General features: G+C 40.5%; 1 protein-coding gene across 2 annotated transcripts in view; it reads left to right on the forward strand.

Annotated features, from left to right (window-relative positions):
* acsf3 (acyl-CoA synthetase family member 3) overlaps positions 1 to 26,896 on the forward strand; it is a 38,303-nt gene that overhangs the window by 5,660 nt on the left and 5,747 nt on the right. The window contains exons 3-8 of one of the 2 annotated variants that reach the window (XM_042495443.1): positions 188 to 343; positions 5,534 to 5,688; positions 7,218 to 7,363; positions 14,598 to 14,695; positions 15,063 to 15,189; positions 17,813 to 17,985. In XM_042495443.1, the coding sequence (XP_042351377.1) occupies positions 188 to 343; positions 5,534 to 5,688; positions 7,218 to 7,363; positions 14,598 to 14,695; positions 15,063 to 15,189; positions 17,813 to 17,931 (801 nt within the window). In that variant the 3' untranslated portion in view covers positions 17,932 to 17,985. Of the gene's footprint in view, positions 1 to 187; positions 344 to 5,533; positions 5,689 to 7,217; positions 7,364 to 14,597; positions 14,696 to 15,062; positions 15,190 to 17,812; positions 17,986 to 26,896 lie in introns of those variants that run through there. The other variant, XM_042495370.1, reaches the window with a different exon arrangement.

Raw genomic sequence — 26,896 nt, forward strand, 5'->3', positions numbered from 1 at the left:
TCATTCTTGCAGCAGCGGGAAATAACTAATTCTGAGCTGTGAACACAGCAGTTTAGAGGGAAATAGGTACAAAAAGTTAAACAAGTGAACTGCACCAAAAAATATCAAAGCAAATGTCTGCAACAGTAGGAGCTGATTTAGGCTGCTGACTGCATCGTCTCCTCTGTCTCCCCCTGCTCACCCTCAGGTCCAATGTCTGGTTTCAGAGTGGGCGTGGTCCCGAGATGACGTCATCCTCCACACCTTGCCGCTCCACCACGTGCATGGCATCATTAACAAACTGCTGTGCCCGCTCTGGGTGGGCGCCACCTGCATCATGCTGCCTGAATTCCAGCCTCAGAAGGTCGTGACTGCACTCTATCTCGTGCTTTTTCTGACTCTTGGTACAGTACATCTTTTTGTTAACACTCGTGAAGAAACGAGGTAGTCGCACAGCTGTAAGACTCAGGTGGTGATTGTGAGACCAGAGCTATCACTGACAGCGAGGCAAAGAAGTATTTTAGATTTAGAAGTCTTGCGTGGACAGTCTGGTTGAAAAAAGACTTTTAGCTTTTTCCACATCAATTCCTTTTTCCTCAGTGTTTCCCCTTCCACCTTTCTCCTCCTTCCTTTTTTACCCCTGTTTCATCTCCTCTCCCTCCTCCTCCTCCTCCCTCTCTGACTGTCAAACTAAGTGTTTGGGGCTTAGTGATGAATTGCCTTGTGTGGCTTTGTATCTGACCAATGCCGACTCACGGCAGGGGCTTAAGCAGCGGATCAATCGATGAGCTGACATTGAAGGATGATGGTGCTTGTTTGGCCCAGAGAAGGGAGGGGAAGATGGGTTGCTTAAGTGTGTGTGTGTGTGTGTGTGTGTGGTTTTGGAACATATAGAGGTGTAGATGCACATGTTTTTCAGTGTACGTGTGTTTTTGTTTGTGTGTCAGGACCTCAACAGCTTAATGGCAGTGAAGGTAGATGGAAAGGAAAGGTCCTTAAAGGACATATGTATCTGTCAACGCAGGTATTGCTGCACTGTAAAAGCTATCAGTATTCAGCTGTTATCCCTGACCTTGTGTACCAAACCACAAAACCCCTCCTTTCACCCGCAGAAAAAAGCCTTTATTCTCCTCCTCCTGAAGTAACAGTACATTGATGAAGTGATCGATAGTCTGTCTCTTCTATCCCCTAAGATCTCTGAAGGGTAGCCTAGGCAGCAGAGGCCGGCATTGATTTTTTCTGATTTCGCCTGGAGATAGTGACAAAAATTTCAGTGCAGGAATTGTGATCCAGTGAATTGCACATAAGTTTATTTAAGATACTCTTTCAGGGGTTCACACAGCACTGGTCAGATTTTTATTTTTTATTTGATAAACACTTCTTAATCACAGCAACAAATGTTTTGCTTAACAGCGAGGAAATTATTTATTAATACAATAAAAAATATGTTACTACTGACATTATTGAAATATTTAATACACAGGAGGAGTAATGCATCAATTCATTATGTTCTAACAGGTAAAGTATTTGTACACATTCATATCTGCCTGTTTAAAAGTTCTCTAAAGTGATATTTTATGCATTAATGCTTTTTTTCTTGACAAAACTTAGTCAGTCAAGTCAATTGGTGTGTTTCCATCCACCTGTTTTTATGCAGCAAAAAGACCATAAATTTGAAGAACTCTTCAAAAATAGCCAAAAAAAATAATTCTTGAGGGAGGTGGAAAAATTGCTGCATTGACAAAAGGTGAATGCAACTAAGTGCAATGAAAACTAATCTAGCAAATAGATGCTGATGTTATGTTACTTTATTCCATTGGCCATTACAAGCTCTCTTCATCTTCAGCTTTTAACTCACTCACTTCTGACTAAAGAATTAGCGCCATGTATGGCTTATCTTGATTAACCAACTGCCAATATTTGCATTATAGAAGGGGATGGAAAAGCACATATATTAGCATTTTTTTCTGTGGCGAATTCTCTGAGACAAAAAATCATTAAAATGTTCAGTACATTTGGAAAGAAACCCAACTAATGTCTTTGCACAGCAGGTTGATCCATCTGTTTGTCTGTCAACCACTTTGGTTGAGACAAAAATATCTCAGCAACTATTGGATGGACTCCCATGAAATTCTGCTTATCCATTCCTAGTCCCCAGAGGATAAAATCTATGATTTTGGTCATCACTTCACTTTTCCTCTAGTGCCAACATGAGATGATTTTGAGTAAAATGTCTGAACAATTATTATTGAATTATTGAAAGGACTGCCATGAAATTTTGGTGTCAACATTTTTTGCCTCCTCAAACGTAAAAATAAATACCCCTGTCTTTTCATTTATTGCCATCATCAGGTCAAAATGTCAATTTGTCCAGTAGTTTGGTTCATGATCAAAACTAATGACATTTCCATTAGCCACAGTTAACAGCTTTGTGTTTAGTGCTAATAAGAACATATTAGCATGCGAGCGTGCTATAGTAATATGATGAACATGGTGACTAAACTGTTATACCTGCTTAATAATGGCATGTTAGCATTGTGTTTGTGAGCCCATTTGGATGCAGACCTTGAAACACAGTGTCTTGGTAGAGCCTCACAGAGTGGCTAGCATGGCTGCCATCTGTCATTTTGACAGTGCCAAAACCAAAACTATACCTTCCTGATACCTTAAATTGAGAAATATCAAAATGTTCTCCTAAAGAACCTTTTTGTTGTTAACAAAATAAATGAAACATGTCAGCGTTAACATTTAGTTTTAACACAAACCATTATACAAAAACTTTATTTTACTAAATTTAAATGAAATTATGAAATAAGCAAAATTGTGAAAGCTGATCAAAGAATGAATACATTGGATTAAAAATCCAGGCAACCATCGATGCCTTTTAAATTTTTTTATTTGCAATAACAAAGACAGAGATGACACACAGATAGGATATGGTGGTGTGTATATGTTAATGATATACAGAAAATTGAAATCGAGAGATTAACTGTAGATGGAGAAGATATAAATAAGGTAATAATAATAATAAATAATTATTGTAGGGAAGCAGCTGTGTGGGGAGATGGTTTCGGCAAAAAGTATTTTAGTCATTCATATTTGCGGTAAATATTAATAATATGTTAACAAAAGGACTAATAATAAAAAGAAATGATAACTATATTAAAACACAAAAGTTTTTTGTAAAAGAAGAAAAAGAAAACCAGTAACAATAGGTGGATGAATGAGAGGTGTGTCTGTGCCTGTGTGACTGTGTTTCCGTTTGTTTGTCTGCCTCTAAAGTGTATTTGTTTGCATTGATGTTTGCGTCAATGCCACATTTTAATACCTGACAGTTTGTGATACTCAGCACTACAGACACATCAGCATTCAACATCCAAGCCCTTCTCAGGAAGAATTAGCAAATCTTTTAGAGTCCCATGTTGACTGTTGAGCCCTGAGCAGATCATAGAGTTGTTTGGGATGCAGGCCATGGCCCTCGGCTCTCATCACATCCTGTCCCCTAGGTGGAGGCCAGCGCTTTGACGGACATAAATTGCCTTCCTCTCCCCTCCAGTCTGGACTTGGTGGAAGCGCTCCACTGCACTTGATAGACACCACCCAGAATGGTCGGGGCACACTCAGTCATTAATCCTTCCTCCCGCACAAAGTTTTATTCCGTATGTGCACAGGTGAACTGTGAACGCCCAACAATTTTTAGAACTCGTAATGATATTGTGAGAAATGGGACAGAGATCTGATTAGACTGTTGACAAGTCTTGATCATCTCGGCTGCATTTGTTTATAAATCTCAGTTATGTTTGTTTATCAGAGGCAGAGGAGGTGAGAGGAGTTAGATAGATTATAGATTAATCTACGAAGAGGTGACTCAAAGGAGAAGTGGAAGGAAGAGTTTAGAAATTGCTGGCACATTAAGAAGGATGTGGTGCTACTGTAGGTGAAAGGGATGATGGGAGAGACTGCATCTGTCAGTGAGTGTCTCTAGGTGTGTGTGAGGGGGAGAGAGAGAGAGAGAGAGAGAGAGAGAGAGAGAGAGAGACTGCAGAGGCAGCGAAGCAGGAAATTACGAAATGGAGAGAGAAGGTAAGTGAATGTGAGATAGGAAACGAAGGGGAGAAAGAAAGATGAAGGGAAGATGCAGGGGTCAGAGATGAAAGTGGAGAATGAAAAAGAAGCACTCTGGGACTGGAAGTAGAATGAAAGAAGAAGAAGTGAGGATAAGTAGACTGAGAGGGGAGGGGAAGGGGAGACAGGTGGGGAGGAGCATTTGTCTCCCGGGGGGGACACAGGACTTAGAGAGGCTGTCGTTCACCTTCACTTAATTCATGCTGTCGTCCCATCCTCCCATTGTCTACTGCGATATACCTAGACAGTGTGTGTGTGTGTGTGTGTGTGTGAGTGAGTGTGTGTGTGTGTGTGTGAGTGAGTGATTATGGTGGGGTGGGGTGTGTAAAATAGCTTTGTCCTTGAAAAAGTGAGTTTATGTGATATTTGAACAGTATTTTTATATGAGCATGTAGTTCACGATGAATGTTTATGTACATTAACGCCGGTGTGTTTTAAGGCAGCCTGCTAAGTGCAGCGGAGGATGTGAGTGGCTCCTTCTGTAACAGTCAAAAAGCACATTTGTCAAAAGTAGCTGTACAGAAGGCCTTTTAACTGGCCGATGTGCTGGCTCTGCCCTTCAGCAGTCTGCTGTTTTCCTCCTCCTGACCTTTACAAATCTTGATTTTTTTATTTTCCTTGTCTTTTTTTTTTGGCGCTGTGTTGACAGGTTTAATATGGGGTTACTGTCTGGACCTTACTCTGCCATTTACATCAAATACAAGAAAAAATGGCACTTTCACATGTGCTAATGGAATGAATCTGGATGTAGAGATTTAGTTTGCATGGCCCTGTCTAGTAGATGCACTTTTTTCCTTTTTTGCCTTACTTTATCTGCCTCTCCCTTCCTCATGCCGCCTTGCTGTCCTGTATATAACATCGATCAGTTAAAGCGGGGATAAAGTTGTCTTGCCTCTGAGCCAGGAACAGAGGTAGTTACAGTCCTGAAATGAGGTCTGTGTAAAATGTAAAGCCGGAAATATGTGACCATGGGTGGGGCAAGTGTGACGTTTGGATGACGTTTTATGCACGCAACCCACCACGGGAGTTTTCAAAAATTGCTGATAGCGGCTAATTTAAAGATGAACACTAGCCCCAAATGTCTGTGAAAACAATGAGATTTCTTACTCTCCGAGCAGAGGACGAGATCAGCCACCATATAAATATGTGTGTTAGTGTTACACGTTAATGCCATTGTTATTGTTGAGAAAGCGCTGCCAGTGCATATATATTTTATGTTACACTAGAATATGATGCGTATGATGCATGTGTTACATGTCATACCTGTCACACCTGAGCAGAATGATGCAGCCATTGTTGGGTTCTGTGTAAAAATGCAAAGGAGGCATAAAGTAGGGACCACGTAGTGGCTCTATAGTGCAATCTCTGTGTAAAAAAAGCTTCCATCTCTCTTATTCGCTCTCTCTCTGTCTCCCTCTCTGTGTCCCAGGTGTGGGAGATGCTGTTGAGCTCCAAGGCTCCCATGGTTAATGTGTTCATGGCCGTGCCAACAATATACTCTAAGCTGATCCAGTACTATGATCATCACTTCACACAGCCTCACGTCAAGGACTTTGTCAAAGCGGTCTGCAAAGAGAGGATCAGGTACTGGCTCTGGGATCAATGACGGACAGCTTACTCACACGTTGGTGTACGGACACATGTATGTGAGTGTGTGTATACAGACTATTGGCAAAGGAAAGGCTCAATAAATAAGCAGGGAAACACTTAAAGCACACAAAGATGCTTCCTTGCACGGCCCAAAGTGTCCATGAACGGTTTTCATGAAAATTACTATAATCACAGTCGCCAGATGTAGTGGCTTCAACAAATCCAAATAATCTCACATTGTCAAACCAATGCTCAAGCAGGGTTGATGACATGCAGCCTAAACCATAAGCAACTGCAAAACAACAGTCAACAATGGCGTTTTCTTAACAAAGGATAGCAACATACTTTACGACTTTCAAAATAACACTTAATCAGTAATCTGGTGGTGTACTGTCTTGATTTATGGTCAAAAACTGTCTCACTCCCCCATCACTTTCGATGTCTATACCCAGGTGTCATTAATCCCCTTGACTGAATAAACAACATTCATGTAGTGACGAAGCTGACCCATTGGAGAAGTGAGAAAGGCGTAAACACACAAATGATGCAACTTTTATATTTAACCATATCGATATTTGATAGGGATGCACAATAATATTCACAATATCATCACATCATCGGTATCAGCCGATAGGGGCTTTACAATGAAATATCCGCATCAGCCCAAAATACCCATTTCTGCTGATATCACAGGCCAGTAACATGAGGTTTTAATTTTACAACTTTAATTGGATGGAATAGGTTAAATTTTCCCTGGTTTTGGTTATTGTCAGGATTGTCTCAGGGAGAGCATCATCCAAGCTCACTGAAGTGTGATGAATTGTACAGTTTTATTTAAAATTTGATACATAAGAATAAAGATAGCATGTTTTACATGTAACCAAGGTTAAAGTAGTTTATTGTTTTGCCCAGTGAATGTGTTGATTTTAAAATGCATTGTATTTTATATCTGCATCTGCCACAAGTGGACCATCATCATAAGAGTAGGTGTAAAATGTTGATTCCAATACAAGAGAAACTTTATGTTCTCTGCATTTCTGTGGAAAAAACATGTCAACAAATATAGGTATCAGCACTGGCAACTGGCCAAAATGAGTTAGAAAATATCGGTATATCAAATATTGGGGGAAAAAAATGATAGCATATAATATTTAATAAAGCAGGTTTGCATACCACTTCATATTAATCATTTCACTTTTAACCATAACCATAGCTCAGAGTTCATGGCTCCAACACCAGATCTGAACCCAACTGAGCAACACAATTTTGGATCAAAGTCTCATAGGGCTGTGTCAAATACTTTGAAGTTCTCAAGATTCATTCATGACATTTACATTCAAATTCTTTATCAACATTTGAATGCTGCACATACATGCTGTTCATACCCAGTTTATCTGCGCAGTTACAGGTAAAGACTAGCCGTCATTACTTATATTAGCAATATAACATTTTATAAATGATATAATGGAGGCGGGTGTGTTTCCCTTGTATCCATCTCCCTGTCTCTCCCTCTCTCTCTCCAGGCTAATGGTTTCAGGCTCGGCTGCTCTCCCTCTCCCCACTCTGCAGCGCTGGGAGGAGATTACAGGACACACACTGCTAGAACGCTACGGCATGACAGAGATCGGCATGGCTCTCTCCAACCCTCTTAAGGGCCAGCGCATCCCAGGTACACACGTTTTACTGACTGGATGCACTTCTAACACTCACCCATACACGCACACACACATACTTGTTCTCAGTATGGAGAAACAGGTATAAGACAAAACCGGTGAAAGTAAAATATATATAAACTAAAGTCACGCTTATACTTGTATCAGAGCTGTTTACTCTAACTCCTTCACTCGAGTGTGTAACAATCATGTCATGTGACCTCAGAAATCAAAACTCTAACAGCATTCAGACAGTTAAAGACACAGATGTTGGTCTTTTTCCAAGTAAACTGGTGAGATCACAAGCCATCTGCTGGATCAACTGCAGGAAATGAAACCAGCACGAAACAGCTATTAAAAAAAATGTTTGACATCTGATAATCAGCAGTCACTCCAGCTTAAAACCTTTTTAATAAAAAACAAACCAAGGACAATATATCCTTGTATGCTCTTAACTGGTATGAACATCGTTAAAGCTAAATTACAGTTCCAAACCAAATGTGAATGTGGATGTTATTTGATTTTAAAATGCTAGTCTGAAATTTGTTATCAAAGGCTTTGAGGAAAAAAAAGAACATCAACGTTACCTCCATTGTCTGTTGTTGCTGTGAAGTAATTAAGCCCTACATGTAGGTGTCATTACTTTTCAAAATTTGCCAGCTTATGATTATCAATCAGCAAACTTGCAATTTGTGATTTCTTTCACTATAATCACATTAAATTGGGTTTTTAAAAAAATAAAACAAAAAAATAATGTCCTTGAAACATGGTTAGGGAGTGGAGCTTAATTAAAATGAAAATGACTTCATGAAGCAGAAATTTGGGGATTTTGCTTTCAGTTCTCTTCCAAAGTTGAATTTATTGTGAAGCAGCTGCTGATAGCAGATCCCATTAAGTGTGGTTTTGCTTATTTGTTGGTGAAATCTGATGGTTGTCTATTAAAACAGGATCAGATTTGATTTAATTCTTCTGGACATCTAGATCTTAGACCAGTGATATTCAACATATGGCCCAGTAGCATGCTGGGTAACGTCCCGACCATTTTAGCAAATAAATGGTTGCACGCTGGGAGTTTTTTTGTACTTTGAATGTTAATAAGTTGCCAGAGTACACAAAAAAAACATCAACAGAGCTTGTAGATTAAAAAATCAACAACAATGTGCCGAGTGAGGATCCCCTGAACCCAGACAAAGGTCAGAGCTAATTATTTATATATTAATTATTAATGTTTGTTTATCAACTGACCCCTGGCCTCCTGTCATTTTGCAAAAGTGGCCCCTGGGCAAAACAAGTTAAATGTCCATGTATAAAGACAGGTTCAGACTACAAGTGCTTTAAAATCTTAATCAGTTTTGAAATGGGGCTGCATCGCACACAGAAGGAGAAACACCACAGATGTTCTTCTCTCCAATCTCAAACATGTGCTCAATACGTAATACCAAAATAATGGGGCACCACACCCTGCTGGATTTTATTAAGATTTTTGTGCCAGAGGGAAAAGGAATACAGCACCTCACATGTCCTCTCGGGGAAGCAGATGTAAAAAAAAATGCAGACTGACGTGGTGCGACTCTGCCACAAGTGCGCTATGAATAACCCAGCGGTATACTGTATATAAGTAGCACGCCTGATTACCAGTCCAGCTCCAAAAATGTAGTTGTGGCGGCCTATGATTTAGTTGTGGCGGCCCCCCACAGATAAGTGAATGTGTGGGAAACCTTGTCAGAATCTACAATGTCATGGGATAAAGGAGTACAGCATTATAAAAGTGCAACATTTTACTGAAACTACATTATTGCCTGGCTTTACAAACGAGATGCCACTAGAGTAATGTCTCGTTTAATTCAGCCACCTTTTCCAGATTTTTCTACACTTTCAACCAAAGAAGCCAAACTTTTGGTGTGGCCACACACTTAGTATATACCTCTTGTTTATCACATCTCTCAAATATCTCTGATTTCGCTCTGCCTCCCTCCCCAGTTTGAATCAGCACTTCAGATTCATGTGCTGTGTTTTGATCGTAGGCAGTTTTCTCTGGTGTGATGTCAGGTAAAACCCCATGATCCCAACGACACCTCCCTCACACATGCAGAAACAAAAGCAAGACCTGGAAATGAGGTCAGACGAGTGGTGGTTTCTTTCTTCTCCTGTCTTCTCCTGTCCTCCCCCCTTCCCCTCTATTCCCACCTTCTCCTTCCCTTCCTGTTCCCCAGCCAACTTTTCCTCTTACAGGTAAAGCTAATTAGCTTGCAAGTGGATTGGGTAATCCTCTGTCTGCTGTTTTGTTGGGGTATTGTTTTGTTTTGTTTGTCAGGTAATGTTTGGCATAAACTGAGCAGGCTGTGTTTGATTCCTCTCTGGTGATTATTAAGGATGGCTGTGGTTCTATTGATGTTTCCACTGCAGCACAGAGGAGGACGTGTGTACGTCTGCGTGCATGTGTGTACGTGTGAGTGTTTGCAGACATGAGCTCGTGCCTGTTTGACTCAGTGTGTTCTTGTCTTGTCTTTAAGTAGGTTAAAACGGATCAATAGCAACCACAGGAAACACTCTCAGAAGAGTAGTGGAGTGGAGTCGCCCTCTCTCACCCTCTCTTACACACACTCTTACTTTCTTTTCTTTCTTCCCTCTGCCAACTAAGTAGCGGACAAGTCAGCTCTTGATATACTTATTGATAGCAATTGTATTAATAGTGGTTTATTGTACACTGCCTGGCCAAAAAAAAGTCGCCACCTGGATTTAACTAAGCAAATAGGTACGAGCCTCCTATTGGATAATTACTGCATGGGCGATTATCTTTCAGCTGGCAACAAGTTATTTAACCCCAACTGATGCAATGAGTTGCTTCTCATTTCCTAAACAACCATGTCGAAAGACACATCCCGTGGTCGTGGAAAAGATGTTAGTCTGTTTGAGAAGGGTCAAATCATTGGCATGCATCAAGCAGAGAAAACATCTAAGGAGATTGCTGAAACTACTAAAATTGGGTTAAGAACTGTCCAATGCATTATTAAGAACTGGAAGGATAGTGGGGGCCCATCGTCTTCGAGCAAGAAATGTGGCCAGAAAAAAATCCTGAATGATCGTGATCGGCGATCACTTAAACGTTTGGTGAGATCAAATCGAAGAAAAACAACAGTAGAACTCAGGGCTATGTTTAATAGTGAAAGTAAGAGCATTTCCACACGCACAATGCGAAGGGAACTCAAGGGATTGGGACTGAACAGCTGTGTAGCCTTAAGAAAACCACTAATCAGTGAGGTTAACCGGAAAAAAAGGCTTCAATTTGCTAGGGAGCATAAAGATTGGACTCTGGAGCAATGGAAGAAGGTCATGTGGTCTGATGAGTCCAGATTTACCCTGTTCCAGAGTGATGGGCGCATCAGGGTAAGAAGAGAGGCAGATGAAGTGATGCACCCATCATGCCTAGTGCCTACTGTACAAGCCTGTGGGGGCAGTGTTATGATCTGGGGTTGCTGCAGTTGGTCAGGTCTAGGTTCAGCAACAGTATGTGCTCAAAGAATGAGGTCAGCTGACTACCTGAATATACTGAATGACCAGGTTATTCCATCAATGGATTTTTTTCTTCCCTGATGGCACGGGCATATTCCAAGATGACAATGCCAGGATTCATCGGGCTCAAATTGTGAAAGACTGGTTCAGGGAGCATGAGACATCATTTTCACACATGGATTGGCCACCACAGAGTCCAGACCTTAACCCCATTGAGAATCTTTGGGATGTGCTGGAGAAGGCTTTGCGCAGCAGTCAGACTCTACCATCATCAATGCAAGATCTTGGTGAAAAATTAATGCAACACTGGATGTAAATAAATCTTGTGACATTGCAGAAGGTTATCGAAACAATGCCACAGCGAATGCGTGCCGTAATCAAAGCTAAAGGCGGTCCAACGAAATATTAGACTGTATGACCTTTTTTTTTGGTGGTGACTTTTTTTTTGGCCAGGCAGTGTATTTAGGGCATGTAAATGGCCTGATTTTGTTGTATTTTACACTTTTGGAGCATTACATATTAACAGCAGTGTGGCTTTTTAGGTCATATTGCCCTTCTTGAGATGTAAATATGTGAGATTAGTGCTTTCCATCTATCTCAACTATGTCACTCTGCTACCATTTTCATCTTTCTTAATCTTTTTCGCTATTCTTTTCAGCCTTGTCTTCGTATTTATTGACATAAGAGATCTTGTTTTCCTCCTAATGTTATCCACTCTTTTATGAACTTCTCGGAGAAATGACTGTAGGACAATCCTGTCTGGACCTTTGTATTTCTTTCTCCACACAGACCTTTTCCCACCCAGCATGTAGCATTTATACGCTGCCTGTTCTCTACAAAATGGCACTCAATCTTGTTGAATCATCAAGAGCCGAATGCTACAAAGTCTCCGAGATTTCTACAGCTCCTGACGTGAGAGGAGAAAAATGATGAAAGAGGGCGTAGACGGGGAGAAAGATTCCTTGAGTTGAACCGTAAATGGATTTCTGAGACTTTGTCATTGAGGGAGAAGAGTCTGTTTTTGTCATTTTGTAGATGGCAGTGTTTTTGCTGGACAAGGTGAAGAACTCGAGGAAGATTGCTCTGTCTACGCCTTTTCACTTGATCAGAAGAAAAGTGGATGGGAGGCTTTCTTTTGTTTGGGTTTTGTAATCTCTGACATACCAGGCTTGTTTTAAGGATAATCCAGTCCCTTTAGACCCTCAGTATCAGATTTTTAATTGCTTTAGACACCCTTCCAATTGCTTAAAACATCAACTGGGCTTGGAGTATCATTTTTTTTCATATCCTCCAGACGTTTCTCAGGGGTATACATGATATGACAATATTTGTTTAAAAAAAAAGAAAGCTGAATGCCCACACCTGAAGCCGAAGTCAAAAGACAGCCATCATAAAGAAGGTGGAGACACAATATGATTTAAATTTGGGATAACAGTGCACATTTTCAAACTGTCTCCAGGAAGACATTCATTGTGTTGCACTCAGATGTTCACATAAGAAGTGAAGAGGTAGTTGTTTAACAATCGCAAAAATAAATAAATTCTGGCTATTTTCGTACCTCTGGCCAATCATGGCATAAATTGGGTGTGAATGTTGGAATTGTCGGGTTTGGAAAGGTAAAGAAACATTCAAACACAGCCCTACCAATCCTAGTCGGAAAGGTGTTGGAGGGGGGAGCTTTTGAAGCTATACAACTGTCTGACAAGCAGTTTTGATGAAGCATACTGGCAGCTTAACCCTACTGAAATGTCCTTGAGCAAAACAGTGAATGTCCTCTAGCTGTAGCTGATCCTGATCCACTCTATCCTCCAGAGCCATCTCATGCTGTAGGTCTAAATTAACCTTGTTCGCACCATCCACAGCAGTTCAGGATGCACTGATCATTATAACTTGGCTGGATTCAGCTTGTCTAACCTTCTGACTCAAGCTTGTTTTTTCATCTGTTTGTCTACTGAGAAGCAGTCTAGTTACCTCTGTGGTCAGTTGGTTTTCCCTGCTGGATTGAGTGTAGGGGATGGTCTGTGATGGACATTGCCAATCAGGGCTGGAGTGGATTAGATCAATATGAAGTAAGTGATCTCTCTTTAATCAGGAACTGACCTGCTCTTTATTGGGAGAGCAGTGGTCTGTGAAATGGCATAATAGCCTTAAGGCAGGCATGTGCATGCGTGTGCGCACCAGCACACACACACACACACACACACACACACACAACGACCACTGAGACATTCTCTGTGCATTCTGAGCACTCGCTTTGCTATAATTACTTAACTCAGGAGGTCACACTTGCACACATAGATGGAAGCTGCAGGTGATGTCAGTACATGTGGGGATTTTCAATTTGTAACACTTTTTTAAGTATTTCTTAATAATAATTTCACTTAACATTACTGCAGCTCACAGTTACGAATAGTCTTGACATCAGCTCTTATTGTATTTCATAATTTGGCAGCTCAGTTATAACAATTTTATGCAGCTGTGCTGCAATAAAAAGCCTTGTCAAGCACTCAGCGGTAGTTTGGACTGAAGGACTGAATTCTACTGTGGAGTCAGAAACGGCATAAAACATAAAAGAGAGATTGTTATTTAAGGAAAGGTTGTGGAGTATTACTGGCATTGTGTGTGTTGGAGGGAGGTGTTGATGTGAATTTTTGATTGACTTAAATGAGCAGTGTGTAGAATTTAGGAAGACCTATTGGCAGAATTGGAATATAATGTACCAGGTATATGTCTTTCTTTAGTGTATAGTCACATTGTCATATTTCATTATTAATTTCAAGAACATACAATTACAGCAAAATAAGTGTTATAGTTTGTAGTTCACTCTCAAATATTCAGTAAAAATGGAACAAAAATTATCTCTCAGTTCAGTAACTCAGAATGAGATTCATATTCTGTATAGATCATAAATATTACTTAAAAAATTACACATCTAAACAGTTGGCAAATACAAAATTGCATTGTCTTCAATCTATAAAAATTACATATATATATAAATGACTGAGTTGTTTTCTCCACCTGGACCTGTATGCGCTATTATTTCTCCTCTACTCTTGACTACGACTCAGATCCACCCTTCGCTTTTCCAAAGCTCCACCCTCCCCTCCAAATACGGTCACTTCTGGCTCCAATATCAAAGATCAAAACTGAATTCCACAAACCAATAGATGATGTTATTGTGGCTACGGTTATCAGTTTTATATTGCTAGCTCGCCGCTAGATGCCACGTAATCCTTCATGCTGCTTCGTTAATGCCTTTGTTGCTGCAATTTGTTGTCATTTTGAGAAGACTTTTGATAGATCACAATGTCCTGGAGTATATTCTTAGCCTAGTATCTGTTTTTAAGAGTTCTCTTATTTGGAGTTTACTCGATGTCAGAGAAAACAGCTGCATCAGGCATTGCCTCAGAAATCCCCATTACTGTCCCAGTAAGCTGACTTGTGGTGACTGAGACGAATGGCTTTCAGTTTAGTGTTTTACAAGCTCAGCAAACCATTTAGTGACCAGTTATGCCCTGCGGACGGAGGTTAATGCCATCATGGAAGAGAGCACTCCCACTGTAGTTGAAATCCTGCACCAAAGGTTCATGACAATCACTCCACTGGTAATTGCTCATATTGCTCAAGTGTTCAACTCTTTTAAAAGGGACAAAAATCATCCCATCTTGCTTTCGATAGTCTACCGTCACTTTTTACTCAAGTGTTTTTTTGTCTGTGTTTATGCTTGATTTTTGACAGGGGCTGTAGGGTTGCCACTTCCAAGTGTGGAAGTCAGGATTGTCATGAATAACTCAACCAACACCACGATTGTGGAGGGCAGCCACCGCAAGACTCAGGTAATCAATGAAAGAACATGTTATAAGACAATTTTTCTGCAGACAGTAGATAGAAAACAAATGTATTGTAGTCAGGATACAGATAGTGAGTGCGTCTTTTCCAGAAACAAATATAACATATGGGTTTTTCTATTTTTTTCAGTATATATTATGAAGGGAAATACAGTATTTTGCCCTCATAACTCTGCATGCAAGTTAGATCCAGTTTAGCATGTGTTGTCCTGCTTTTCTTGGCGAGTACATCACTCAGCATTAAGTGGATAGTCATTTACTGTAAGTGTTATTCTGGCTACTTTAAACTGCACTCAACTCTTTTAAACGGTGTGCTATCTCTGTCTTGTCCTGTCTCTCTGTGAATGTATTTCAGGTACGTTCAGGTCTGGAGGGGAAAGAAGGGGAGCTCCTAGTTCGAGGTGCGTCTGTCTTCAAGGAGTATTGGAACAAACCTCAAGAGACCAGAGAGTCTTTCACTGATGATGGCTGGTTCAGAACAGGTACCAAAACCTTCCTGTCTTCTTATATTCCCACTTCACTTACACTGCAGCAGTGTACATGCACACACGTGCATTTCTGTGGAGGGAGTAAATTCTGCCTCTAATTGCATCTACATGAGTTGTACTGTCAAAGAGATTCACAGGAGGACGAAAGATGTCAAAAGATTTCTTCGTCTCTTCAGCAGACTGCACTTTCAGGGCTTGATTTGAAACACTTAAAAACCAGAGGTCTAGTCCAGAAAGCACACTCGCACACACATCGAAATTGAATATGTGTGTACTAAATTTGTGTGTGCACATTTTGGGGGGCTATGAGGGAGTGATAAATGGACTATGTGTGTTTTTGGTGCTGCAGGGCATTTTTCCTCCTAAGTGGTTGTGACTGCTCTGGGTCTTGAGAAACCAAGTATTGCTCTCTCGCTCTTCCTCTCCCTCTCTCTCTTTAGCGTGTGTGGCAGCACACGGGGAAGCTGTCATCAGAGGCTCTCTCTCCCTGCAGCCCAGAAATTCAGTTTCAGCCCCCCCACCCCCCCAAAAAAGCAGCTCTGCTTTACTACAAAGCCACCAGGAGAAAGGTGTTAGGTTGGCTTGGGGGAGAGTGAAGGGAGGCTGGGGGATGCAGGATGGAGGGCAGAAGCAATTGGTGCTTTTGATTGTCATGTAGACAACAAGAAATAAGAGCTGGAAGCAAAAGAGAGAATCAGCTGTAAAGGATGGCATGTAAGGATCCAGAGAGAGTGGGGATGCATAAGGTAGAGATGGGAAGCTGCTGGTGGTGGTGAGGTAGGAGGGTGAAAAGAAGCAAGGAAGGAGCGAGTGATGGAGAGCGATGCAGAGCGAGTCAGTGGGAGAGCAGGGCAGAGTGTGTTTAATTGGCTTTGCAGGCTGGAAGGACAGAGATCCAGAGCACAGCACGCTGCTGTCACACTCCATTACAGCCACTGGCCACATAATGAGAGCCCGCGCAATCAGCTCCCCACAGACCAGTCCCTCAAGCCACATACACACACACAAACACGCACACACACAGATACACACACACCGTGAACTACTCAATAGGAAGCTATCACACACATTCCTTGCCCACCCACCTGCCTCTGTTCTGTGATGCCAGCTTAAACACATGCCCATATGTAGAGGTGTGGAGCTTTTTTTGGGCATCCAAGGTACAGGAAGTGAAAGTTAAGATTATTTTTTGCTTAGATAGTTTTTAGTGGCAGCTGGAGCACTTGTTATTGTAGTATTTAGAGCCATCTATTATACTAAAATAACAGAAAAAACATTTCAAGGGGCAACTTCCTGGGCTGAAAAATGAAGCCAACAAGGAAGTGCCAAAATCTGTAGTTCCTCTAATTGCCACTTGAGGCTGGCTCCAAAAGTAAGTAAATCCCCATTAAAACCCCATGTTAAAATGCTTAACTTTACAGCACAAATAAACATGCTTACAGCCTGGTAAAAAAATAGGGTCTCTGTGCAAGGTTGAATTTTTATGTAACTCACACATTGTTATTAAGGCTTAAGGGTGTGGATGCTTTGAGTGACACGCTGTCTGTGAGGTGTCACCAGTAGGCGTTTTTAGACCAAACAGTTCTGGGGACTCCCTGAGAGGAACTGTTCACTCGGGAACTCCTGTAAAAACTTTGTACCCTCAAGGACTTTTTTACTGTTTGCATTTGCATTGTTAATAGAAACACTGAAGTGACGTCCTGTAAGAATTTACAGTTAAGCTAATCCTACTTCACAACTCTACATACACAGTGCGATGCATACAGTTGATTTATGGATAGGCACATGCTTGTGTCGACAGTTAACTCCCACACAAGCTACTCTTGTCGACACTCAGAAGCCTGCCGTTTCCACACAAACTCTGTTGGTGTGGATATCTGGGGGGAGAAGTGTTAGATGGAGGCTCCTTGCACTTAACCCTCTCCTTAGCTTCCTAGCTTCCCTCTCACTCTCTTGCTCTTTTTACCCTCACACCTGCTCCCTGTTTCACACTCCATCTCTCCAACACTCTGTCTCATCCTCACTCCATCTCTGACTTGCTAACTCTTGCTGATCTCTTGTCACCTTCCCACGGAGCTTTCTGTATCTCACTTTTTCTACATCCTCCAGGATTTGACCTCCAGGTCACTGAGGAAAAATGGTGTTCAGCACTGGACTGCTTTTCAGGGATCTGACTGAGATGTACTTTATTTGGACTTGGGCTGTCAAACTCGACGCGTTACATATTTGACTTAAAAAGATGCAGTAAGATACGTGAAACAAGTCATTGAAAATCAACAAGAGAAAATGCAAATGATTGTAAGCTTGCACCTCGGCCAAGTATAAAAACACTTTGCAATATTTTTGACCTTTTTTTTTTTTTTTAATTTCTAGCATTTCAACTATGGGCATTTTTATGTATGAATTGAGAGGGCACTTTAAACATCAACAGGTTGATTGTAATGCACTTAAAGGGAACCCATTATGCTTTTTTTGAGGCTCACACTTGTGTTTTGGGTTTCTATTAGAGCATGTTTACATGCTTTAGTGTTAAAATAACACTTTATTTTTCTCATGTTGTCTGTGCTACAAGACCTGTATTCAGCCTGTGTCTGAAAAACTCTTGTTTTTGTTTCAGCACCTTTCTGTTCAAGCCCCCACCAGAAAAAAATCCCAGTCTGCTCTGACTGGGTCTTCAGTATCATAGCCATTGGAGGGAATGACTGTAACGGAGAACAGCAGCACATTCTGCTGTGAAAAATAACCAGTTAAAGCTTTTAAACCAACATCTCTATGACATGTTCCAGCAGCAATACGATCAAAATTGTGAAGAAATTAACAACATCAGCAACCAAGATTACATGTTTCCCTGATGTTAGCATGTTGCTACATGTAGCAGTGCACACTAGGTAATGTAAACACAGGTCGCCTGCAGTAGATGACCATTTTAAGGATTACATTGTGAGCAGACATCATGTTGCTTCCAAAGTAGAAAAAAAAATTTCCTCTTGAAATCAGTCTGAATACTTTAAGAATTACATAATTACTTGAAATTTTGGTCACATTTGATTTGAATCTCTGAAAATGTAACATTATATGTATGACATAAAATAAGAGAAGCATAATAGGTCCCCTTTAATGCTGCAGAAAGTTGTGTTCCTCCCTGTTACCCAAAGCTAAAAGCTAAATATTATTATTCATGGCTTAAAAACTCATTTTTTTAAACCAGCCAAGAGAACTGCATTGAGATGAAATACAAAAAAAATACAAATAAAAATCTATTGTAGTTGAAAATATTTGCACTGCATGGCTGACACAGAGTGGAAAATGACATCTGAGAAGAAAATAAAGCTTCGAGGGGAGACTGGCAGGCCAATAGGAAGAGGAGACAAAGGAAGAGAGGAGAAAAGTGGAGTGTAAAGAGTGGAGAAGGAGCGCGAGAGTTTAGATCAATAAGTTCTCAGCTGGCCAGAGGTGTCCTCTCTAGTGCGAGCGGGTGCTGTGTAGCATGACTGGCAGCTCTATAGGGAAGCTGTCACCTTCTCCTGAGCACACTCTTTCCACTCATCTTCACAAACATCTCAGAGCACATTGATCCCCTCTTGCCTTTTTCAACCCTCTTTTTCTGTCCAGAGAATATGAGTTCAGCTCATGTTGACAGGACTGCAAGGGCTTTTGTTGCTGGTTGTTGATGTTCACGTGTAAACACAACAAGCTGAAGGCAGAGCGAGCAGTAAACTAAAATTAGTGCTGCAGATTTGGGGTTAGTCGGTACCTACCAACCAAAGAGAGCCTGGTACTCCACCCAGAATGAATTAGGATGTTCTGAAATAAACCATAAATAAATGTATGAATACATAAATTAATAAGGACTTGTGGGAAGAGAGGGAAGCTCGGGCATTAGCGATTTAGCGGAAGCTGTGTTTGGGGGCTAACTATTAACCCTGCCTTATCTGATGTTTAATTATTTATTTGATTAACTTGGAGAGACTCTCAGCTCAGAGGCAGAAAAGTTAACAAGGGAGTGAAATTTTTGTCGTTTTACCTCAGTTTTACACTCTTAATTGCTTATTCCCACAGAACCTACTTAAGTGGGCCAACTCAAACGTGTAAGAGGCAGAATTAGCAAGAAATGTGGCAAAATATTTAGTATCAAGTTGAGATTTTGTTGCAACTAAATTGATTTCCGAGGACTTTAAGATGCAGCCGCAAGGCTTTTATTACAGCTTACATTATGAATTTACTGTACGGTGCTGCAGAAAACATTTCAGTCTCAAAAAGACTGATTTGACAAAGCATAGTTGTTAAAACAGATATTGAGAATGTGTTTGTGCGTAATTGTTAAAGGGTGTGTGTTTGTCTGTCTGTGTCTGCTTGTGTGCGACTGAGAGAGATGTAACCCCAGCTGTAAAGGTGAGCTTCAGGTCTGCAGGGTAAATTTTCCACAGACAAAACACAAGTGTGGCTCATATCCTGCAGAGCCATCACTAGTCATTTGTGCATCGCGTTTTGCTCCCAGCTCTGCTCTTCTCTTCCCTGCCTCCGTCCCTCTCTGTGTTTCCAATGTCATATTTCACCCCAAGTCACATTGTGTCCTCCTAACTCCAATGTCAGAGCTCGCTGTGGGATGCACCAACACCCCCGCGCTCACAGCACTTTGTTCAAACCAGCCGTCCCTGTAACATTTACAGCCAAGGTGTCAACACTCGGTGGTCTGGATTTTCTTAACACTGGTTGCAGGTAAATGTAGTTAAACACTGCTACATGTGAGCCACTAAACTCAAAGAGAGTTTGGCAAACTGATTGATCAGCTAACACTTTATACTCTAAACACTTCTCATCAGTGTGATATATCCAGAACACCTTGAGGGAATTTCTCAAAATTTGACACAAAGGTCAGCTCGGACTCATTGAAGAACTGATTAGATTTGGAAGGTCAAAGGTCACAATCATTGTGACTTTGCCTCTGTCTGATTTTTGTAAATGCAATATCTCAAGAACACCTTGACAGATATTTCTCAAATTTTGCAAAAAAATAAAACATCCTCTTGGACACAGTGATGAGCTGATTACAATTTGGTGATCTAAGTTTAAAGTCACCATGACCTTGCATCTGCCTCATTCTCAGAAATATCTTACAGTGGTATCTCTTCAAAATTTGGCGCAAAAGTCCACTTGGACTCAGTGATGAACTGATTAGACTTGATGGTCAAAGGTCAAAATCACTTTGACCTCAAAAAAAAACTTGTTTACTTAGGAATTTATACTCATACAAAATTTCACACAAATGACTTATAGGATAAAAATATGAACTGACGTTTTTTACTTTTTACTGTGATGTGACAAATTCAGAACACATTATTTATCACTTTACATGGACTTAAAGAGTCTGGACAGACATGGATGTAAAGTGCAACTTCACTGGTTCGTGGAGGCACACAAACGGAAAGAGACGGGAGATACTGTGATTTCAAAAGTGCCAAAAAGAAAAACTAATCTGAAATCTGGTTTGTTCATTGTTGGTGCTTTATAATCAACGACTGGTTGCTGGAGTTGATGTGTCTTAGTTAGCTATCAGATTTGTGTGACTCGGTGCAGAGAGGGAGCATGTAAACGGCAGTTAAGTAGTTTGCTTGATGAATATAACAGATCTGAGACAGACATCAATCCTCAAGTTCAGCTTGTTATCTGCTGGTGGAGAGGCAGCCCAGCAAGGAATATAATCAGCAACGCCAATATAAAGCAATTCAAGCTCCTTTAATTGCATTATATTAAACAAATTAGATCACTCATCCAAGTGCAAAGTGCTTTCTTGTACGATATTAATTACTAAAAAAAGAGCTGTGACAAAAGTTAAGGATGATAAATAATGTCAGAGCTGAGATTTCACTGCTTGGCTGTCTGTTATTTATCCTCATTAACTCTTCCATCTAGGCATTGGGGCTTTAATGTGGAACATTAATATTCATATATGCTAAGTGTTTACAGTCAGTCTGAGAAGAGGCACGACTCACATCTCGGCCTCTCTTGTCTTTGTGCAGATTGTGCAGACTCTCCTCTCCACAGTGATGAAGGACACTCAGCTTTAACCTACTGTGTGAGAGTTTAGGTTGTGGTGAAAGACTGTGACTCCACTTGTACCTTCTCGCCGAAGAGAAGCAGCTCCTCATCGGGCACACTGTAAACACTTTAGTAATGCTAGTGCAGAGACATGTATAAACACGACATGGCTGTCAAATAGTATCTCTGAAAAGGAAAAACACTTTCAGGCTTTGGTTGATGATGGTAATTTTTGCTACTATTCAAAAGATTTTAAAAGTTTGCATTACCATGCCTATGTGTCTGCAGAGATGGTTTACACAAGACCACACTATAGCTTCAGTGCACTTATTAAATAAATTAAAATGCATGTATCACCGACACAGCTTATGCAACCTCGACATGAGCTAAGTGGTCAGCTCGAAGCAGTTTTTCTGCCTTTCTGGATTGAGTGATGATTGTCGGTAGTGAAGTTTATAAAGTAGCAGGTCAAAGAGAGGCTGGCTAGAGAAGTGTAGCATGTTGGCTACACAGTATGAGGATCACCTTAAACATTAGAGTGGAACCTGGATTTACAGCACTTAAACAACGAGTTGATAAATGGAGCCTAAGAAGTGTAAATCAATCACTGTGCTATATACTTTTTTAAAGTTTATTTTGAGAGATGGATTGGAAATTGTTGCTATGGTGGGACTATAAAACCCTCAAAATGTTTTATGTGATATTACATTGACTTTACGTCAACATTGTAGCAATGGCAATGCAGAAGTGTACTTAAGGCTGAAAAATACATTTTTTCAGGCAATAAAGAATTTTTGAACCTTCAATTGCTGTGAAAAAAAAGCTAATGAAGGTTTCACATGGCAATAAGAAGTTAGTACTACATTCATCCCAAAAAGGAAATCTATGGAAATGATGGAAATATAAAAATTTGGTATATAGGCCCTTTGGTCATGTAACACCATTTTCAAAAGTATTTGCATCTTTTTATTTGCTTAGATTTATGAAAAAGCATCTCTCCTGCAGTGAAATACTCCTTTAAAATTTCAAATAATTCATGTGTGGTGATAAGTAAATGTGGATTTTTATAATATAGTAGCCCTTATATAATAAATACTTTGTACTTTTCACCACCTGCATGGGTGTCTGGAATTAGATGTTGAAGCCACACTGTACCCATGCATGAAAGAGTGTTTCATCCTTTCTGTTGCGGTCTGAGTTTATCTTTAGTGATAAAATAATGTGACTGTTGACATGTTTTCATTATATCACTCAAAGTGTGCACTCTGCAAAAGGCTTCATGCTAGCCAAATCTTCAGGGTTGAGTGGCTTGTGCACACAGAATACAAGTCCATGGTACTTAGCTCGAGGTCAGGCTAGAATCAAATTCACTCACACAGACTCAAAACAGTTATTTCTATCTATTTCTATTTCTATCTATTTACAGCAAAAATTAGGTCGAGAGGTCCTACTGACAAACCAATAGATGACTTCTGTCTCCTCCGCATAACAAAAAAATAAATAAATTGTTATTGTGTGTTTTTAGTAGCCTCTCTCCGTCCCAGACACCTCCAGCAGCGACGCTAGGGGCAGGCAGGCTGAAGTGTTTTTGTGATGTTGGCCTTTGTCATATGTCACACTCTGCCCTTTTCTTTCACACACTTTCCGTCCAGGCAAAGCAGCATGTCCCGACTATTTGTGTGTGTCAGTGTTGTTTTTGAATAGTTATGTGGACCAATGCCTCGACAATTACATTTCCGCCAAGGCACATCAAATCAATGACAGCAATGAATGATTTGGGGAAAGCTCTGAAAATACCCCATAGCTACTTTTGAATCTTGTCGAATCATACTTCACATTTTCCGAGGCAACAGAAATGGTACCATCATGTGGAGCCCCCATGCTGCTTCCCTGCCGGCTCTGAGAGTTTGATGAGTGGGTACTCAGGGAGAGAGGCAAACAGTTTGTTTGACGGGTAAAGAGCCGACAGCCTGATGCAGCCGTGAGGGATCATACCTGCATCACATGTAGTCTTGTAGCTAAATATCAAATAGACTTTGCATGATCAAAAATGTCTTAATGGTGCAGTGTGTAGGAGGGATATATTGGCAGAAATAGAATATAACTAGTATGTCTTCATGAGTTCATAATCACTTGAAAGTAATAATCGTTGTGTTATGTTTGCCTTAGAATGAGTTGTTTTCTATTAAGTTAAAGAGAAGGTCCTTGAATTGAGTCTGCAATGTTGCACCGCCATGTTTATACAGTAGCCCAGAACAGACAAAAAAAACACTTGCTCCGTATAGGGCCATCCTCAAATTTTTGTCGGCCAAAGTAGTTAACAGCCCTTTAGGGAAGAGCAGTGTCAGAAAAACTTTTGATGTGTTACTGCTTTATTCAGTGACTGGGTCAATTTGTTTTGGAGCATAGGAGAATAATTCAGCTCCTGGTGAAAATCTCCTGAGTCTGGATCTTAAGTTTAGAAGAAAAAAAAAGGTGAGCACATTTTTGCAGGTGCTTGGCCTGTGGCCGGTGTCAAACTGTGTCGGAGAAACGGACAAATGTGTATGTAAAACAGCTTTATTCAGTATTTTTCACCAGTTTTGATAACCTGATCTATTTGTTTAGGAGAGAAGGAGACCTCTGCAGATAATTTGGCTCCCAGTAAAAGCCACCTAAACAAAAAAAACTGAAGGAATTCCAGCAGAGAGAAGTTTCAGTTGGTTGCAGTCTTCACTGCTAGATACCACTAAATCCCCTAAATCTCCCTAAATCTTACACACTGATCCCTTTATTTTGGCAATTAGTATATATTTTGTCTTTTTTTGCTATTTGAATTTTAGTAACATATTCCCTATAAAGTAAAATATATCGCTTTTACATGAAGTTTAGATGCCACATTTTTTCTAATGTATTTTCAGAGTTACCTTTACACTACTGCTCCCCTGTCACTGCACACAGACAGTTCACACTGTTTGCCTCCTCTTTCTTTTTTTTGGTTTCTTCAACATAATATGCTTGGTTTACCATTAAAACTGTCAGAAATGTCAATTTTTTTGAGTCTGCAGGAATGAAGGCCAATCACTAGAGTTCTGCTAAAATGTTAAAATGTCACACTAACAGAAATTCCTCTCAAGGCAATTTTGTGTCACTCTGAAAAAATGCTGTAGCTGGACTTTATAAAAAAAACTGTTGATAACACACTTCTCTGCACAATGTTTTTTTTCCTGTTAAGAAAATGATAATTAACGGCTTGAAATAATTTAGAGTTAATTTTCTGAAATTTAAATTACAACAGGATGAAGTTTTCTGCAGCGCCAGCTAATGTCATTTTCTTGTTTTCTGAAAGACATGATGGAAGTTTCTCTGCCCTCCATCCTCCAGTTAAAGTCTTGATCTGTTTTTATTTCTTTTTTTTCCACACTGTGTGCCTTCACTTTCTTTAATGCCTCAGAATGAGATGAAAGCCCAGTGCAATTAGGCTTCTTATCGTTTTAATTAAGAAAGCCATTCGGCCATATCTGCCTCCGACGCCATAACACATAATGGCAGAGAGTCTCTGATGCCTGAAGTAGTGTTTGTGTGCGTGTGTGTGTGTCTATGTGTGTGTGTATATGTATGAACTGTGTATATGTGTACAAGCTTGTGTGTATGTGTGCGTCCTAGTAACACAGTTCCCAACAATCTCTCTCCCTCCCTTCTTTCCTCTTTTATCAGTCCGTGTTCTCCAATCGCTATTCCCACTTGTGCCTCTCTCCAAACATGCTGTTCTTTCCCTCGTTATTTCCTCCTCCTCAAACAGACAAGGTCAAAGAGTCCTGTATAAGCACTTCAAACTCAATTCAAGTATGTTGTCTGAGTGTTTCTTTTCAACCCTTTTGTCCAACAGTGCCACATTAATGCTGCTCCCTACCCCTACGCTTAAACATTTGCAGCCAAATGGACGAATTTTATGGTATTTTATTAGTTTTGGCTCATGCATACACACAGGACACACTAACAGCTTATCAATGTGCATGTAAAAACTGCTCTTTTTCTCCATATCTGTTTGCATAAGATAAAAGCTGTAACCAAATTATTTCTGCAGTTTGTTTCCTTTTCCCCTGATTCAATAGAGGAGGAGAATCGGGGAAACTGTAACTACCCCGTTAGTGGTGTTAAAACCCAACCAAGCTCTTCTTCTCCCTCCCTCTGCTCTTTCCTCCTCTCCCTCCATCCTCCCCCCTCCTCCCCTGTTACCCTGGCCTATCAGTGCGGAGCAGTGGTCTGTGAAGAAATTCCCAATATCTAAATTTACACACTGTATCAATCTTGTTTAATAGACTGGAAAGCTTATAGCCGCCGTGGCAAGCCGGCAGAGAGGGCAGCGGTGATAAATTGTCGGTGTGCAGGCGACAGCCGCCCGTGATGTATAATGAAATATTTATGATTTATCCCAGCTAATAAACTGAAATGAAGTGCGTGATGTATGGGAACAGATGGGCCCTCTATTGATGCTGAAGCGGAGAGGCAAGAGGGGGAAGAAGAGACAGGAAAGATAGGTGGAGAGAAGGAAACGGGAGATGTGATGAGAGATGCTCCAGAGGAAAAAATGGAGGGCAAGGATGGAACAAAAAAAAAATAGTTGTGTGTGTTTGGCTGACACTGAAAAAGTGGATGAAAATATAAGATGGATAGAGGGATACAGGGTTAGAGTAGAGAACAAATGAGATTAAATGATGGAGTAGAGGACAAACGGAAGATGGCAGTCAAAACAGACCACCATCAAAATACAATTCTTCTCCTAAAATGCTTCATCGTGTTGATTCCTGGTGAGGCAGAGCCAGTCTTTTTCTGTTATTGATTCCATATTTCAGGGTCAGGCTTTGTCCTGCTGTAGTGTTTGCTAACATGCACAGTTTCACATGGTGAGAATGATCCCAGCAGCAGGGCAGCACCTGGGACCAAGGTGAAGAAATGAGTCCAGAGTCTCTCAGTGTGACCCACCCGCCTAAAAAATGACGGAATGTCTCAACATTTGGGAAGTACAAAGATCGATACCGCAGTAAATAAGTGTAATACACAAAACGTGAAACTTTTTCTTTAATGACCAACCAACAAAAGCTTTTCAATTAATTTTCTCATTATTTTATTACCTTTAGTAGTGAATAACTGTTGAATTATAATTTCTCTAAATCCCATCTCACTGTGGTCTTAATGCTTCTCCATGTGCCAGCTATTGAATTCTCGTAGAAAATCCAGTGTATGAATCCCTTTATTTTCATTTATTTTAAATTGTTTAAGAAAAAAATACAAAAAAATAGTCTGAAGAATGTCAATGTTCATACTACTTAGAGTAAAGTGTACGCACCAAATAGGCTGAGTACTTTGCAGCAGCCTTTGTTTGATTCCAGGTCCCGGCTGGTGCATATCATCTCCCCCTTTCTCTCACAACTTTCCTGTCGATCCCTGGACCCCAGAAAGATTAGCTTTAGAGCACAGCTAACGGGGATGCTTACAAATAAACGCAGAAACAAATCTACAGCTGTCCTTTCATTAAAGGCAAAGACGTCCAAAAGATAATCTTTGAAAAAAGATCATATTTACATGCTTCAATTTTCGAAAAACACTGTCTGTGTTATAACAATGCTGTTCATTCACCATCTGTCTGAGACGCTCCGTTTTAGCACCTGTCTCTTTAAGG

This window comes from Plectropomus leopardus, chromosome 1, assembly GCF_008729295.1.
Source record: "Plectropomus leopardus isolate mb chromosome 1, YSFRI_Pleo_2.0, whole genome shotgun sequence".
Taxonomy (NCBI): Eukaryota; Metazoa; Chordata; class Actinopteri; order Perciformes; family Serranidae; genus Plectropomus; species Plectropomus leopardus.